Source organism: Taurulus bubalis (genome assembly GCF_910589615.1).
Source record: "Taurulus bubalis genome assembly, chromosome: 5".
Taxonomy (NCBI): Eukaryota; Metazoa; Chordata; class Actinopteri; order Perciformes; family Cottidae; genus Taurulus; species Taurulus bubalis.
The window spans coordinates 13,062,764-13,081,838 of NC_136593.1; the positions used below are offsets into that span (position 1 = coordinate 13,062,764).

The following is a 19,075-nucleotide window of genomic DNA, read 5'->3' on the forward strand; positions in this document are numbered from 1 at the left end:
ATGCTGGGGGTTGTGCTCTGCCCCAGGTTGTTGGCTAATTATGCCCATCATTGGCCTCTGCTCGTGCTCCTGCTGGAGCTGCTGATACCGGGAGTCCTGCCCAACATCTCCAGATTACCAGCCGTGACCAAACGTGAGATCATCATGGACGGGGACTTGGTGATTGGAGGCTTGTTCCCGGTTCACCATAAAGGTGAGGGGATGGAGGACTGTGGTAAGATCAACAAGGAGAGAGGGATCCAGAGGCTGGAAGCCATGCTGCTGGCACTTGATGAGATTAACTCCAGCGACCGCATCCTTCCCGGACTCCAGCTGGGGGCCCACATTCTGGACACTTGCTCGAAGGACACATATGCACTGGAGCAGTCCCTTGATTTTGTCAGGGCGTCCCTCACTAAGGTACACGACCCAGGCTTCATCTGCCCTGATGGCTCCAGACCCGTTCAAAATGAGGTTCCACTTGCCATCTCTGGGGTCATCGGAGGATCATACAGTGACGTTTCCATTCAGGTAAATGATCAAATTAAGTTATCTCACAAGAAATATACACAACCTTTCCCCTCACTGTAATTATAGTTGCAATGCAGAGATTATGCATAAAGAAAGAATTGGCATTGGACATTTGCAGAATCCATGTAGCACGCTAAATGACTTCCAAATTGTGTGTAGTTTCACCATTTGGTGAGACCAGGCTGGTCAGTAGGGTTGGGCTTTCTTTGTTTGGATTTGAGTTTAGTAGGTAGGTGTCACATTGCTGTTTTATTTATAAAATCACCAAACCAAAGTCCCAATGGTTAATCTGGATATTTACTTCTACTTTTAAATAGCTTATTTGTGAATGCAAATATTCCAATGGTTTTTTTATTGTAGGTATTTTGCTAATATTTTGCAACTTGAAGAACCTTTTCCCACTCTTAATTGATCCAGAGTTTAGTTCTGATACTTGGGGATGGACATACAAATTTGCATACTTGATTAGCAATCTCATTTACTCACACATTACACTTCCAATAATACAGATTATTACTGAAATTGCCTTGCATCTCAGATTTTACCGAGCCAGAGGTTTCACATGGGACGTCCATCACTTTGTCAGCAACTTCCTTTACGCCTGGCAAACAAAACTGACCTTTTAACACACGCGCACGCACACACACACACACACACACACACACACACACACACACATGAAAGGTTGCCAAAGGCGATGCATCTGAGCATAATTAATTTATTCAGATTGCCCTCATACGCCATAATTAACATGATGCACTGACTGTTGGTGAGATAAAGTGTGTAGGTATTATTCAGTTTCAAAACACATTAATTATAAACACGCACACACACACACACACACACACAGATTAAACTCTATCTTTTAATATGTAACAACACTTTGGAAAAGTAACCTATACGCATGTAAAGATAATTTGTATTAACAGAGTATGTGGCCGCACTTAATGCTTTAGTCACGTAGACGTCATTGCGTTCACATAGGTTTAAATTGTTATGTCTATAATGGACATCTTTTCCACCACAAATTTTTCAATTCCACAAAAAAACATTTGGTTTCCAGTGCTCCACACCCATCTCTGATAAATCTACTACTGAGTTTGACTGGTAATGTCACTGACCCTGCTCCCTAATTTGATATGACATCACACTGAGGGACACTTCAGAGTGGCTTGTTCAAATGTTACAATTTAATCACGTTAAAGAGTGAGGATTACAAGCTGCATGTTTAAACGACACTTAAATAATGCCCAAAAGGCAGAATCCACGACAGATCTAGACAATCCTTCTCTTCCACAATAACCCTTATTAGAACACAAAGGATATCATGTTTGTTTTGGCAACATACATGATGGGAAACACTTTGCACAATTTGCATCCATTGAAAAGGTCAGAGTTAATTCAAACATGCGCTGTGTGCAACTATTACACACATAGCATGACTAATGCTGGACATTGTCACACATGAGAGAGAAAGAGAGATGTCACTCTTACCTGTCTTAAAAACTTGAGAGCCCTGTTAATACGAAACTACAGCAAGAGGAAGGTTAGCCTAGCTTAGCATGAAGACTGAAATAATTGGGAAACAGCTACACCGGCTCTGTCCCAAAGTAAAAAAACAAACACTTAATAACAATAACAATATTTCATACATGTTAAAGTGTGTATAATTCATACAAAAGCCTCAGGGAAAAACAACGTATTGTTGTTGCAGGGTGTTATGTACTGAACTAGCTAAGCTAACAATCTCACAGCTGTAGCTAACCCCAAACATTAGCATACAAATATAACAGTATATTCTCCGCAACTAACCCCTAGAAAGAAAGCAAATGGGCTTTTTTTTCTCAGTGTCAAAATACTCCTTTAAACAACCTCTGAATATGTTCAAGTATACTGATTTTCTTTATATGTAAAACAAATATTTAATCATTCTCCTTTTGAAGTATAACAATTGTATTTGTATTTTATATCTCATACCTCATATAGTTATATAGGGGAATCCCTGATTGTTTGAATAAGGTAAAATGCTGCAGCCTTGTTGACAGTGGTTCCCTTGTAACATCTGCTAAAACGACGTCAGAATAGGATCCAACCTTTGAGAAGTTTGCCAGGAATCAGCAGTAAAGAGTGCTTCTTGTCAGCGTGCTGAAGCTGAATGAAGATCACGTTCAGACAAAATGGACGGAGGATGCCCACCTTACCATGTTGGAATCATTTAAAGCCTGTAAACACAGGGCTTCTTCTCTTAGAAAGAAGTGAAAGATCTTCTCCTCCAGTAACGTTAGTTGCAAGGCTTTGATAAAAGAACAGCATGTTTTTAAGAGGCATGAAAAGGACTGTGTGTGTGTGTGCGTGCGTGCGTGTGCGTGTGCGTGTGTGTGTGTGTGTGTGTGTGTCTCACTCTGAATGAGTCTCACACAGTCACTGCTTTTGAGTGTTTTTGTATGAATTTGAATACATACCTCGACTGTCACTTCGCTCAACAGCCTCTTTGTGGGCGCTCTTCACTTTCTGAGCTCTTTTAATGAATCGAGCCGTGAGAGCGTCGAGAAGCCCGTGGTGGGATTTTTTTGAGAGGTCACTGATTTACACAGTCCCTATTTATCCCAGAGAAGCACTTTGCGGAGATGGAGGAGCGTTTTAAAACTGAGCAAGACAAGTGCCAGGGATGTGACTTTGAGAGTCGCTGCTTTTCCCATCTGGGGGGTGCATCTCCATTGGCTGGCGAGGACGTGTCCACCTGCGTGTGGAGAGGAGGCGGACGCTGCCTGCGACTGGGGCCAAGGACGAGATGTGGGAAAGATGGTGGGAGACGAGCCAGTTTCTCTTCAGCCTCAAAAGGATTCTTTTATAATTAGCCTGGCAATATTTGGAGGCTTTCATCATCTTCTTGCTCATTCTGGTGTATATTGCCGTCCCTGTGGTCTTCTCACTGTCTAATTTTTGTTGAAAACAGTCTTTATTGCCATCTGGGATGTTAGCTATATAGAATGGACCATGATGAAAGATGACTCAGTCCTATCAGCCTACACGTTCTACAGTTATGAATTTAACCCAGCCACGTAGAGCCATAATGAAAAAAAAGAACAATAAAACCATTCTGAACTATACCCACACTAATGCAAAAATAACATTATCTTCCAATTCACAAGCCACAATACTTTTACATTCGCACGGTAAAAAAGCTGAAATCTGCTTAGAGGCATAATTGCAACTTTATATTCAACGTGGACTTTGTGCAAATAACTTTAAGCTCAGAGCGACACTGAAACTGTTGCACACATCCTTAAATAATTCAACACACATGCACACAAAGAGGACAAATCAAGTATATTTGTGCTTATAATCACTAAAGAACTGTGAAATCATTGCAGGGCTGCCTATCTCTAATACATACTGTATGAGCCATTCTCCCTTCAGATGATAGTTATTGAAGTCCTAGTACCACAAAATATAATATTCTAAAACATACACTCGAAAATCACTAACTCCTTTAAAACCATTAGACAAACTGTCAAATAGCTGCTGAGGCTGCTGGGAAGGCCCTCAACAATGTGAGGTTATAAGAGTTCATATCTGTCCTGCAATATATTGATGTTTAATATTTTTGGTTTGCGGCGCTTTATTAAGTCTTTTTATGTGTCTTGCAGATGAACTGGAGAGGGCTCTATCTTTATTGTGTTTCCCACTTCACAGATTGCGTCGGCTGAAAAAAAAAAAAATCCTGCTTCGGTGTTAACTTCAAAAGGGTCTTGTTTTTCATGTGATATTATAGCTGCATCCCCCTTCCAATCCCCCCTCTCTTCTTCTTCTTCTTCTTCTTCTTCTTCTTCTTCTTCTTCTTCTTCTTCTTCTTCTTCTTCTTCTTCACTCCTAGACTCCTACATTTTTGCACATTCAGAGCAGACAGCTCCCTAATTAGCACACCAGAATGTCATTCAAAGTGAAGGGAAACATTGTAATGATTGGAAGGTTGGTTAGAGTCAGGACCCACATGGTCAATGATATTGCTATAGCCTATCGATTTCTTGAAGCACTTCCCTTCATCTTGTCAAAGAGCTTTTGTTTTTTTCACATGGTATCACAGGAATAAATGATCAGTTCCTCTGAACCTGTGCCTGCTATTTAGAATGTTGTGTGACAGAAGCACTGCGCTCCAGTCTCAATAATGGTGAAAAATGATTAAACTTATCAAGTTTATTTCATAGCTAGCTAGAGGCTAGAAGTGATATTTCAATGTTTCAAGCTAAGCAGTTGATAAAGTGGAACATTTTTCTCAAGATGTATCCTTGTACTTGCGAGTGGTTCGAAAGGTCGCCCTTGTGCTGAGCATTGTTTCACTGGTGGGAGGAAATAATAGATGTAAGTTTAATGCGAAGAATTGTCTTCTCTTCAAACAGCGCATGCAAGCAGATCAACACACATTTCTTCCTGCTGCTGCAATCCCAGCTATACAAGCTGTAATATTAAGTCCCAGCTCTGACACACAGGCATGAATATATGCAGTATGAGCTTATGTATGAAACATATCTGTTTGTACATGTGCATTTGAAGATCATGTTATTTGTTTAGGCGTTTGTTGTATGTATGTGTGTGTGTGTGTGTGTGTGTGTGTGTGTGTGTGTGTGTGTGTGTGTGTGTGTGTGTGTGTGTGTGTGTGTGTGTGTGTGTGTGAGGGGGTTCGGGTAGGGGGGTGTGAATGCAGCACATATCGAGTTCACTTAAATAAAGAAATGTGCCTTGCCTCGCCTTCATCAAACAATACCTCAGATGAGATTACAATTTCAAAATCAGGCCAAAAATGTCCCCACTTGGGTCAACTCTGTTTCATAGAAATGTTTCTTCTCTCAAGATCCCTTTCCCTTTCAAGATGTATTTTCATAGTATTATACATACTTATATATATATATATATATATATATATATATATATATATATATATATATATATATATATATATATATATATATATATATTCCCATCTTCAGAAATTGAACTAGATTGTTCCTAAATTGGACCCAACACAAGCCTGGCACAGATAATCTGGGCTGCTCTTTGTCCAACATCTGTGTTTATTTTTGGAATGAAATGACATTTTGAAAAAACTACACTGAGAACAAACATTGAGATTGTGAAATTTGTTAAACTCCATTTCAACTACAGTGCACTTGAATGAATTTGGCTTCAGTAACCATCAATAAAGATGTTGTGGTTCATCTTTGGCCAATGTACCTTGTACAGGGGCAACTGCTCAGTGGTGGAACAGGGTCGTACTTCAATTAAAGGATTGGCGGTTCGATCCCCGGCTCTGCTAGTCCATGTCGATGTGTCCTTGGGCAAGACACCTAACCCCAAGTGGCTCCCATAGCTGTGATACCAACATTCTAACATTCACACACCATAGCTATGGTGTGTGAATGTTGGTCAGGTGGCACATTGCATGGTAGCTCCGCCCATCAGTGTGTGAATGATGATATGTAGCTTTGAGTGGTTGGAAGTCTAGAAAAGTGCTGTACAAGTACAGGTACATTTACCATTTGTTTGCATTGTCGTTACATATGCACAGTATAGGAAGTACTTATGCAATATGATTCACACAGGATATTTATTTTTGTAATTAAGTTTTTGCTGGTAATTTTCAGCAGTCAAATTTCACTCATACAATTCAAATACAGTATACCAAACTTGGTAGCAATGTGCATCATATCCATTATGCATAACTTGTATTTCTGAACCTTTGGTAAGTGGCAGGTCTGGTGCACTGTACATCCTGAACTTTCACTCGGCATGCCATCTACTGTATCTACTGGAGGGCTCAGCTTGACAGGGGCCGCTGGGACATACAGATGGACTTTCCATGTTGAAGAAATCATGACAGACACATGAGTAAGAGATTGCCCATGTTCCAGCTGTCTCATATCTTTCTTTCATGCCTGGAATCCTATAATACTGCTCCTTGTGGTGCATCTTGTACTCAGACTCAGCTACAGCTTATGGATTCATACGCTCTAAAGACGAGGAACTTTAAACGTGTATTTGCATGTAGTCAATTGATTACATTATAACGATATTGACTGAACAGATATTGACACACATATCACCAGTATCACTATACTTTCTCATTCACTTTGTCCTTGAAATATCAGAGCGCAATGCAATCCACCTTCTTTGACACGTTTAGATATTGCTGTAAAAATTCACAGATAAGTGCAACCCCATATGTGACTAGACTTAATCACTGCACCCTGTAAGCATTAAGCACACATTATATGTTGTTCATGCAGGAGGTGTTCTTCATGTAAAACATCTCTTGGAGGCTTGTGACACAGAGGGGACATAGAGAAGTGTAAATACGGTGCTAAAAGTGAGGGAGAAAGCTCAGGGAATTATAAATGGGATCCTCATAAATGTTTTCTTGGTGGCGCGAATAAACGCATCTTTTTATTTAAAGATCCCCTCCAGTCATGTTAAAGAAAATGCTGCTTTGAATCATAATGTGTGTCTGGTATGGTGTGAATATGTGAAAATTCTTAAAACTACATTACTTCTCCTCCTGAGTATGTGAATATGCTAATTTCCTTCATTTAGAAAAGACTACTTCACTTAGTATGTCTCGTCTCTGAATGTTCACCAGTTGCAAACTGGACTAAAATCAGTTTCTAAACTTAGTGATGTCATAAATATTGCTCGCACATTACACGTGTCTCAAAATGAGATTTAGGATGAGCACTGAATAACAATGTAAAAAGACACAGAAATATGATCTAGAATAATACAATTAAATATCTAATAAAATATAACTGATCAAGAGTTACAATGCAGTGTGATCTATGCATACATATTCCTAAATGTAATTTAATAAAAGGAAGTCGAATCACAGAAAAAGAACGCAATTTCTTTTCTGTGTGGGGAAACATTAGCAAACTGGCCCACTACACTGAAGGAACACTGAAGGGAAGAAGGCATTCATAACTTCTACTTTGGGTTTATATTAGATATAACCTGCAATGCTAATGAGGTAATTCATCTAATTAATGCAATGATTTGCATATTTTGCCATTCCTTATATGTAGTTGTAAATACTTTATCTCACATAGACACTGGGAACTACCAATACACATTATTCGGAGTAATGATATAAAAACGTATTACTTCATGTAGTTAATATGGAGATATATGCAAGAAGTGCCTTTAAAATCCAATCAGAGCTTCTTATACAGGGAAACTGTGGCGCGAATTTACCTCATTTACCTCTGTCATGAATTATTTTAGATACTGTGGTCTAAGATACAGCATGCCATATTTGGGAACCTCTTTTGGATTTCAAACCAGTGGACCGTGAAGAACACCTAATTGGTGTCTCCACATCCTGCAGTTGTGATCCAAACAAGCTAAAGGGGGCTGTGTCTTGATGTGTTCAGGATCCAGTCAAGTCTACTGTTCTAGCTATGTATTGGCTATGATTTAGCTTAATGGGAGTCTTGAATGAATTAGTGTCAGTCAAAGTGTCTGCAAAGCTTGTACCATCTACAGTGGAGGGATTTAATTAAGAAATAGAATGCAAGTTTGGAGTTTTGGGCGTTTGAGAGAAAATGTACATTATGATACGCCTGAGCCAATACTGTGTGTTGTGCACTTATCTCACTTGTCGATGGAGAGAGCGAGAGGGAAATACCAAACGACGACGAACAGACGGTTACTGTCACACACTCCAGTAACGTCCTGAAAGGTGCGCTGTCAAGCTTCTGCAAGAATCTACTGATGAAGGCCAAAAGCCTGTCTAAAAATCCTGTAGGAGGAAACTACCTTATTACTATGCAAGTGTGACTGACTGACTGACTCGCTGTGGCTGCTCATACTCTGCTGTATACAAAATACTATATGTATGTATATATATATATATATATATATATATATATATATATATATATATATATATATATATATATATATATATCCCAGGGAACATAAATTAATCAGTAAATGCAGGGCTCTAGTCCTGCTCCCCATACATGAACAAGGGAAATCCTTCTCTCAGTGGGTAATTGGATGAGACCTCTGCCCTATATTCTGCTATAAACAGTGGATAGGACTACTGCCGGGTGCAGTGTGCTTGTCTAAATACATCATATTTACTTCATTCATCCCCTCAAGAACTTGTAGTGCGCCTGTATTTCCTGCTGGCTCTCGTCTGTAGGGTGTTTTAGCTGAAGGAGGTGAAGCACACGGCCGCTCGCAAATCAGGGTTAATGTCAGTAATTTCTGGGCAAAGCAGAATGTTTGCATTGCATAGTCAATGCAAAGTAGTCTTCTCTGTTTGTCTGAGTCCAGTAATGCATGCTTACAGATGCTTCACTTTATAATAAGGCTGGCCATTGCAATGACAATGGGAACGTGACATAGGGGAGAATTGTGCTATCAGAGAGAGCAATGCAAGAAAAGGAAGGAAGTGGAAAGTAAATGCAGCTTTGGGAGGTTGTAGCTAGACTGTAGCACAGCGGTTCTTTGAGTTAAATGCTAACATCAGCATGCTAATGCTAACAATGACAGTGTTCACCATCTTAGTTTAACAGTTAAATAACAGTTGAATAAGATATTGTACCTTTGTTTATTTCCTAATTATTTTAACATCTGTTCTTGAATGAGATTTTTTCATGTTAATATTCTAATCCTTTTTGTTAGATTATACCGTATTTTGTATATTATATTATACTAAGATTGAACTTTGATGAGATACATATTTAAAAGAGTAGCGTCTTAGCTAGCTAACATTAGAAATTTAGCGAATACATATGAAGCTGAAAGGAATCATTGGTTTGGTCATTAAACAAAATATTGGACTAAAATAATCAATAGCGATGGTAGCGCTAGATGAAAGTTATCGGATCACCCAAGTTACTACAATTCACCTTTGGGGGACACGAATGTACCAAATCTATCCAACAGGTTTTTTCAGATGTTGAAGTCTTGACCATGATTATGGACCAATAGAGACGTTTTCACCAGCGTGACTAAAAAATATTATTGAATAACATGTTCAGGGCATGCACTACATGCAGACAATTGAGCTCCAATAATATCACAGAAAATACTTATTTCTCGAAAAAGATGTAACAAAGAATGATACTTTTAATGCGACTTAGTGTGACTATGGAAGGTTCCAATTACCACCATGGGGATGCCATTGTTTGGGAAGCCTCCAGGCAAACAATGATCCCAGAGGGAGGAGGTAGTCATAGTGAAGCTCATGGGTATTCACTCATCATCACAGCGTCTCATGAGGAATCCTGAAAAATGACATATTTTCACTAGCTCTCTGTTATAGTTAACTCTGCAATGCAGTGTGGGAAAATAATTGCCATGAATTTATGTTACTCTAACACTATTATTTCTGCAGGCCCGTGTCCAACACGGATGCCTCGCTGAGTTTTCAGTCAAAGATTATCATCCAACCCTGTTGAACTCAGCACCACCAAGTATCATCTCCAGAATGAAATCAATATGGATGTCTGGGTGGCTGTAGGTGGGCCTCATCACTGGCAGAATCTGTCATGAGACTTTAATGACTTGACAGAATGGCTTTAACTCGAAGAAACAGGAGCAACACGCTGATACAATTCTTATCTGTGCCATTGTTGCTATTGTTATCTGGCAGTCTTTGGGAGGGGATTTGATGCATGAGCTGCTTGTGATGTGGATCCCTGACAGAGTAAACAGTTTGAGACGGAGGAACATTGAATTGTCGCTGTTTCCACCGCCAGTCTCCGCCACAGAGCTGAAGCACATCAGACAGCAACTCTGCCCTTTCATGGCTCCACTTCACCTACAAACAGATGGATATCTACAAGCTGAGAAGCAAAAAGGTTTAACAAGACTTGAGGAATTTGAAATGTAGCAGTGCGGCATTTTGTGAAGAAGTCAATTTTAAAGATGGTTATCACAATACCAGTACATTCTGAGATTATTATTACAATATGACCTTACTGCACTCACAATTGTTGGCTATTGTCATACCATTTAAACCACATGAATGTTGTAACATTCAATTATCAATTATTATACTTGCCAGCTGCACAAGAATCTGCTACTGTATCACTCTGTTAAAGTGGTTAGAATCAATGTTTTATTAATAATATAATATACATATATATAGCCATATGTGTGTGTATATATTGTATATATATATATATATATATGTATATATATATATATATATTATTAATAAAACATTACTGTGTATATATATATATGTGTGTTAAGTGATTATTACCATGTAGCAACAAAATCCTTCAATTGATTCTTGATTCTTAGCCATGGTTCACACTGCTCCCTACTATGACACTGTATCCAATTGTTGGTGACCTCATGAAATATGTTTCCTCTCTTTCACCAGGTGGCTAACCTCCTGCGATTGTTCCAGATCCCTCAGATCAGCTATGCCTCCACCAGTTCAAAGCTGAGCGACAAGACCCGCTATGATTACTTTGCCCGCACTGTACCCCCTGACTTCTACCAGGCCAAGGCCATGGCAGAGATCCTGCGTTACTTCAACTGGACCTACGTGTCGACAGTAGCATCAGAAGGCGACTATGGTGAGACTGGCATTGACGCCTTCCAGCAAGAGGCCCGCACTCGCCAAGTCTGCATCGCCACTTCAGCCAAGGTAAGCCGCACCATGAACCGCCAGGGCTATGATAATGTGATCCGCGCTCTGCAGCAGAAGTCCAACGCCAAGGTGGTCATCCTGTTTACTCGCAGTGAAGACGCCCGTGAGCTTCTGGTGTCTGCTGCTCGCATGAACGCTACCTTCATCTGGGTGGCCAGCGATGGATGGGGAGCACAGGAGAGTGTGGTGAGGGGCAGCGAGACGGCAGCGGACATGGCTTTCACCATCGAGCTGGCCTCCTACCCAATTAGAGAGTTTGAAGACTACTTCACCAAGCTGAACCCGTACACCAACACAAGGAACCCGTGGTTCAAAGAGTTCTGGGAGCACCGCTTTGGCTGTAGCCTCCAGGAACCAGGCTGCAGTGAACACAGCCTCCGAGACGGAACTTTTGAGCAGGAGTCCAAGATCATGTTTGTGGTCAATGCAGTCTATGCCATGGCCTACGCTTTGCACAACATGAGACAAGCTGTGTGCTCCAACATATCCAAGGTCTGTGATGCCATGAAACCAGGTAACGGCAAAAGGTTCTACAAGGAGTTCATCTTGAAGACCAAGTTTGAAGGTAAACACAGAATCAAAAGAAAACTTATACAAACGTTTCACTATAACAAGAATTATTGTGTTTTTTTTTTGTAGATGGCTGAGAATGGATTTAAATTCAATGGCAAATGGGGGGTTGCAAATGTCACTGGATTAAGACATCAAATGATTTCCTCTGCAGCACTGAAAAGGGCCTTGTAATTAATCAATGAGCAAATATAATTAATGGCTTAGCTTGGATGAATCAGTGTGAGGGGAACATATTAATCTGAGAATAGTGGATATTGACTGCCATTTAGTTTCAATGGCAGGAGACCATGTTGAGTATTTACAGCCATGCAGTGCATTACATGCCAGAACAGTGGTAGTTTGATGTTTAATACAATTATATAGCTCTGTATATATACACAACTCAGTGAGACAACTCAAACCTCTGATTAACATCAGCACAATCACAGAATCAATTGTATCCTCTTTTTCTTTTCTATCAACCTTTTTTATGTATTTTTTCCTACCAGCTCCATTCAGACCTGTAGACACACAGAACATGGTGCGCTTTGACTCTTTTGGTGACAGCATCAGCCGCTACAACATTTTTCATTACCACAAAGAAGAGGGAAAGTTTGTGTACAGAAAGGTCGGCTACTGGGACCAAAACCTGACCCTGAACACCAGCCTGGTACCGTGGCCAGGCCGCGTACCACCCACCTCCCAGTGCAGTGACCCCTGCAGGAAGAACGAGGTGAAGAGCATGCAGCCCGGAGATGTGTGCTGCTGGATCTGCATCCCCTGTCAGCCCTACCAGTACCTGCAGGATGCATTCACCTGTGCGGACTGTAGCTTCGGTCAGTGGCCCCTGGCAAACTTAACTGGCTGCTATGATCTGCCTGAAGAATATATCCGGTGGGAGGATGCGTGGGCCATTGGGCCGGTCACCATCTCCTGCCTTGGTATAATGTGTACTCTGTCGGTAGTGGGCCTGTTCTTCAAGCACAATGAGACGCCTGTGGTTAAAGCAAGTGGACGTGAACTCTCTTACATCCTCTTGTTGGGAGTGCTGATGTGCTACCTCATGACTTTCATCTACATCGCCAAACCTTCCACTGCCGTTTGCACCCTACGTCGACTAGGCCTGGGCACCTCATTCGCAGTGTGTTACTCGGCTCTTCTCACCAAGACCAACCGTATCGCTCGAATCTTCAGCGGGGTGAAGGATGGAGCCCATCGGCCACGCTTCATCAGCCCCGCCTCCCAAGTCGCGATCTGCGGCGCTCTTATCTCCTGCCAGCTGCTGGTGGCTGTTATATGGCTGCTGGTGGAGGTGCCGGGGGTTCGGAAAGAGGTGGGCCCAGAGAGGAGAGACGTGGTCACCCTCAAGTGCAGCAGCAGGGACTCCAGCATGCTCTTGTCACTCACCTACAACTGCATCCTCATCATCCTCTGCACCGTCTACGCATTCAAGACACGAAAGTGCCCTGAAAATTTCAACGAGGCCAAGTTCATCGGGTTCACCATGTACACCACCTGCATCATCTGGCTCGCTTTTCAGCCCATCTTCTATGTCACTGCCAGTGACTACAGGGTAACTATCGCTAATATATCTTTATTATGTCATCTGAGTACGAGTATCATTATACTTTATATTTCTAGAAACTTCTTAAGGCCACTGTTGTGGAATAATGTACACGACGTCTATAAATGACTATCCCCAGTGTGTTTATCATTCCTAAAGAATAAGGTGTCACTTTCACATTCCATTTGATCACCGTCACCCAGACTCATGAAAGAGCGAGCTTTCATTTCATGTGTGCTGAAGGATCTTTCAAGACAAGAACAAAGACACTGGAGACAGATCAGGCTCAAATATATAGAAATAATTGATGACAGTCAAACGGAGTCATAGAATCATGGCATTACTAAATGCTAAATGACACATTTCAAATGTAAACAAGAAGTTGTGGAGATGTATTAACGTTGTGGTTATAATATGCTAAAATCACAACTGACGCTATGGTGATCTCACCAAGCAGTGTTATGGCCTGTAGTAAAAATAATGATAAACAGGGACATGGAGTGCTGGCTCATTTAGTGGCACTGCCTCCTGTAACAGTCTGAGGAAATATGACATAACTGCTGCAGAGTTGTGACAAGAAAATAAAGTTTTGCACCCTTCAGCCTTTACACGAAGGCTAAAGGCTGCATTTACCCTGCATCTCATTTAATAAATGGGCTGAATATGCATAACTATTATTGAACTTGTTTGAAATGCTGCGGCAGGCCAACAATTTTATTTTCTCCAAGTATAAAATGTACAGCTGCAAGGACAAATTAATGTATTTATCCAAGCTGTGTAAAGAGAAGTAAGACAACAACGGCCACAAAGCTGATGGACCATGTAAGTTATGGGCGCCGCTGCCTTCGGCAGACTCGAGGACACTGCCACAGCATTTGGTCATGGTGTGCAACAAGGCCTCTGTTTTGCAAACAGATGTGGGGAGGTCTAGATCACACAAGTGTGTATCATCATGGGATACCTCAGGTTTTTCATGTCTGTAGTGATCAGCTTTCCAGACACGCAAACCATGAACCGAAAACCTTTACCTTCCCAGATCCTCAGTGGGATTCATGACATCGGCTTAGCATTGTACAATATACGGCTTCGTAATGAAGAAGTAGCAGTAATTGAAAGAATGAGAGGTTTGCTACTGCAACAGAAACCCTGATGCTTTGCTTCTGTGTGACACCAATGCTAATGGTTGTTAGTTCAGTTGTTACATTTCAAATTAGGCTTGGATATCACATAAATATTCTAATGAGAAACTAGCCTTGTTGCTCAGTGAATCATGATTAACTCAAAGTTTAACAGATGGATACAGATATTACCTTATGTTCCTTCACCTAAAGCCATTTCATTTTCTTATTTGATCAACATTATTGCTGTAGAAATAGTCAATTCCTGATGTATGTGCACTATATTCTGATTAGTTCTACATTAATTCATACATTCTTTATTTGTAAATAGATTCTCGAAAGAAAAATTGCAGTAATTTAAAATACTGAATCATAAAAAACAAGGAAAGTGTGAAAATAATTGATTATATGCAGTTATACCCAAATTAAAATACAAATATCTGTTGAAAAACAATAAAGATATATATTAAAGAAAGACATAAAACAAATAATATAAATACAATAAGATATTAAAAAGGCACTGAGTATTGAATACAGTTAAAAGTGTAACCTCATTCTCTTTGCTGTCAGTTTTAAAGTAAGAACACTGCAGTGTGTCCTACTGCTGATTCATAATTATTTGTAGAAATAACTGTTAAATGGAAACGGCTTCATGGTTGAAAGAGATAAGGAGCTGCAGGCAAAAGACAAGTGTAGTAATATTACCCACAGTCTTGGCGGTGCTTTTTATTTTGTTTAGGCTCGAGTTTAGATTGATGAGGACTTTTTTTTTGCAGTGTTGTTGTTGGGCGGTATGTTTAGAAGGGATTCACTACATGCTGTGGTTCTGCAAATAGAAGTTCCTGGACTGCAGGGGTAACCAGTGGGGTGGGAAGAGAGGCTGCTCTGGAAGATGACCCCAGCAGTCAGCTCACATTAGCAGCTGAAATATGACTAACAAGGCCCTGACTTTCCAGGACAGCCAGCTGTGCTTATTCCACATTCTTCTTCATGCCCTCATATGTTAATGCATATACAGATACACAATTAGAATTGCTGACATTCATAATTGAAAACCACACACACACACACACACACACACACACACACACACACACACACCTGAAACTAATAGTGTGGCTAATAATACTAGAATAATAAATGCGTGAAACAGGCGCAAGGGATTTATGTTTTTGTTTATAATGCGACAGCTTCGGGCAAATTTAGGACAAATCCTCTAAATTTAGCTCATTTAAAAGCGACCAAATGCCATTAAAGCACATTATCTGACATAAAATGACGATGACACTGCACACCTCATTAGATGTGCAGTGTATATTTGATATGGAGGTCATGATTGGTTTGGTAGTGATTGGTTGTATGATTTCGGCACAGCAGCAAGAGGGAATTACTTATTGGATTCAATATTTGAGGATCACCAGTAACTAATCAAACTGCGAGTGAACTGATTGGATCATGGTCGTGAAGTGTGTGTGTGTGTGTGTGTGTGTGTGTGTGTGTGTGTGTGTGTGTGTGTGTGTGTGTGTGTGTACCAGGGCCAGGTGGCCTTTGAACAAACTTCATTAGTCCTTTTGAAGACAAAAGGTTGAAATCCAAGTGCAGGCTGATGAATTCCTCGTCACCACTCCCCGTCTCCTCACAGGTGCAGACCACCACCATGTGCATCTCCGTCAGTCTGAGTGGTTCGGTGGTTCTCGGCTGCCTCTTCGCCCCCAAAGTTCATATCATCCTGTTTCAGCCCCAGAAGAACGTGGCCTCACTGAGAGTCACAGCCAACCGCTTCAGTGCCACCGTGTCTGCTTCTGCCTCCGCTCCGAGCTCCAGCTATTCTAAAGGTACTAGTATCCACTAAATCGAGCAAGAAATCGTAAATACAAGCACGAAGCTATCTGTGTTAATGAATGTTTCTGACTGAAAATGTCATCACAAATGTTGATTATATGATATCATTTTTTGGGGGGGCAATTTCAGCTGCACTCTAATATCTTACAACAGTTTAAGTTTCTTAAATAGGATACAAGTAATTACAATGCAATCAACAAAGAATTGCAACTTGAAATACACTTGTAATATTTTTGTACCTCAAACCTTAAAAATGTAAACCAGACAATATGTAATGCTTCTTTTCATCCGTCAGTGTGGTTAAGCAATTAAAATCCAGTGATTATGTTTCTGTTCATGTTGGATAAGTAAGTCTTATCTGAAGCTCATTATTAAACTGACTAATTCACAGTGCCGATTTTTTTAAATAAGCAAAGACACAAAACATTTACATTTCATTGAGTGTACCTTTTTTAGAGCTATGATGGCTCAAAGTGTCTTTAGTCCAAACTACAACTTTGCAATAAAAGGGTTAATGCTAGTTTAACTGTTGTTGCTTCACCTTGGATAAATGACATCTTAGTCATCTTAAAATATGTTTTGATGTAACGATTTAGAGCCATTTCATGGAGGATGTATTTAGACATTTTCCTTTAGTAAAAGTAGAAATATTACAATGTAAAAGTAAGCAAGTAAAAGTACAAAAGTATGTGTTATGCAGACAAACTGCCTCTGTGATTGTTGAATTGTTATATAATATACTGGATTATTGTTACTGATGCATTCATGTGTATGTATCATTTTACTGTTATAGCTGCATAACTGGTGAGAAGATTACTCTGTAACAATGTGTCATATCTTATCAGCTGATTGTATATTTTGTAAGTCTTAACCAGCAAAGCAGCTGTCAAATACAGTAAATAAAACAGAAGCATTTACAATTGTACTTAAGTAGAATACGATACGTAAATGTAGTTACTTTCACTGAGAGCATGTAAGCTGACATTTTTGTACCCTAACAAGACACTTGTTGTCCATTTCCATACTTTTGCCAACATTTAAATAATTCTTCCTGGCATACATCCCTGTGTTTCCTCTCCCAGGGTCAGCCTCTAACTACGTGCCAGCAGTATGTAACGGCCGCGAGGTAGTGGACTCTACAACGTCCTCTTTGTGAAAAAAAGCTTCTTCTTCTCCAAGCACAAGAGACCATCCCATCATTACTCACCCGTCCATCAAACAGAGCCCCCATGCCATCCCACATGCTACAGAGAGATAACTCTGTCTGGTAGACTGACAGCGGCAAGGCTCATTCTTAACTGTGAAAGCTAAACGATGTTTCTACAGCGAGCAGTATGTATCAATTGTAAAGCCTTTTTGTATAGATTTATTATTCTGTGATCTCCTTGGTTGACAGATGTAGATGTGATTAAATGCACCGTGCCTTGTCCTAAAGAGTCTTGTTGTCAAATGGTTGGTTGTGAAGCAATAGTGTTATACAAAACAAAAGGCTGTTCTTATCTTGTCCTTAAAGTGCTGTGAATATATCCAAATGTTGTAGACATTGATAAAAAAAAAAGCTATGAAATAAATGTAGCCCTTCTGTTCTACAAAATATGTGACTAACCTTTGTGAACGTGATGAAAAGTAGGCAAATAGACAATATAAAGGAGGTGTGTTATTGTAGACTGGTATAACAGTGTGTGCTTTCCTGTCATTTATGGAAATAAAATGTTTTTTATATATTAAAAGATTAAACACCATTCTGTTTGGGTTCACTCATGCAATGCTTGACACTATATACAGCTTATTCAGAGACAACAGCTTTTGATTTCTCTCCCCTTCTTCAAAACCAAATTAACTTCCTTTAAAATGTCTTCAGTTGAATCCACTTATAGTATTGCTTCCAATGAGTAAAATAAAATATACAAATAAAACGGCTGAAGATGTTAAGTTTGAGTTATTGTATTTTCGACGGGTGCCGCATTTAAGTCTATTAGACTTGTATTCGTTGCTCAGATCTCAAAGCCATAACTATTGCTGTCGCCACTAGTTGAATATGTGCAATTGTACATGTGCAGAGAATATAAGATGTATTCACCCACATCATTCATCTTTTATACCGATTGGAGTTTCCTGATATTACATTGAAATAACCATCTGTAAACAACCGACTGTCTGTTTTTACGGGTTCAATGTACCTCAATGTAAGTAAACCTGCAGCCCATCCAGGAGGGACTTTAATTACCAAGTGAAAGCTCATCGTCAAAATAGTTAACTGTCAAGGTGGATGTGGTAGAAATGTCATTCCCTCCAAACATGTACAAACAATTGAATATATACATGTACAGTAACAGGACACAATGATGTACCAGTGAAAGGGACAGTAACACTTCTCCCAAAGCCGAAGGGGACACCTGCTGGAATGTAGAAGGAAGTGATAAATGAAACCGGCTTCACGATGTTAATTATGCCCTATAATGAAACGGTCAGCTGGGTGATGCTAACCTTTCACTACTTCCAATAACAGGATTTCAGTTTCTTTATATTTAGTCAACAAATGTAAGAGACCATTTTGCAACTATAACTGTACTGCTCGTCACATTACTTTGAATGCAAATGTTAATATTCATTTGTCAATGACACTTTGCACAATTTAAATTGTTCTGCAGGTCATTTAACAGAGATAAAATAAGCTCCTGTAGTTATTTGCAATTTAATTTTTGGCTCTTGACAAGATGACAATCCTACACAGAAGCAGTTACCATGACAATGTTAACCCATTGCTGTACATTTTTTTTTTATTCAAGTGATTTTAACTTTTACCAGCAGACAATTTGACAG

The 19,075-nt window shown here is 39.9% G+C and overlaps 1 protein-coding gene across 4 annotated transcripts; it reads left to right on the top strand.

Annotated features, from left to right (window-relative positions):
- On the top strand, positions 1–17,408 carry grm2b (glutamate receptor, metabotropic 2b; the record flags this gene model as incomplete). 4 transcript variants are annotated; one of them, XM_079218667.1, is made up of 5 exons in its annotated part: positions 1–510; positions 10,904–11,741; positions 12,238–13,301; positions 16,053–16,245; positions 17,335–17,408. In XM_079218667.1, the coding sequence occupies 5 exons, from the start codon at positions 1–3 to the stop codon at positions 17,406–17,408; spliced, it is 2,679 nt and encodes an 892-aa protein (XP_079074793.1). The 4 variants fall into 4 exon arrangements, with proteins under 4 accessions (XP_079074793.1, XP_079074794.1, XP_079074795.1 ...); XM_079218668.1 differs by having other exon boundaries at positions 58–510; positions 16,053–16,251; XM_079218669.1 differs by having other exon boundaries at positions 76–510; positions 16,053–16,251; positions 17,341–17,408.
- Positions 17,409–19,075: the final 1,667 nt, after the last annotated feature.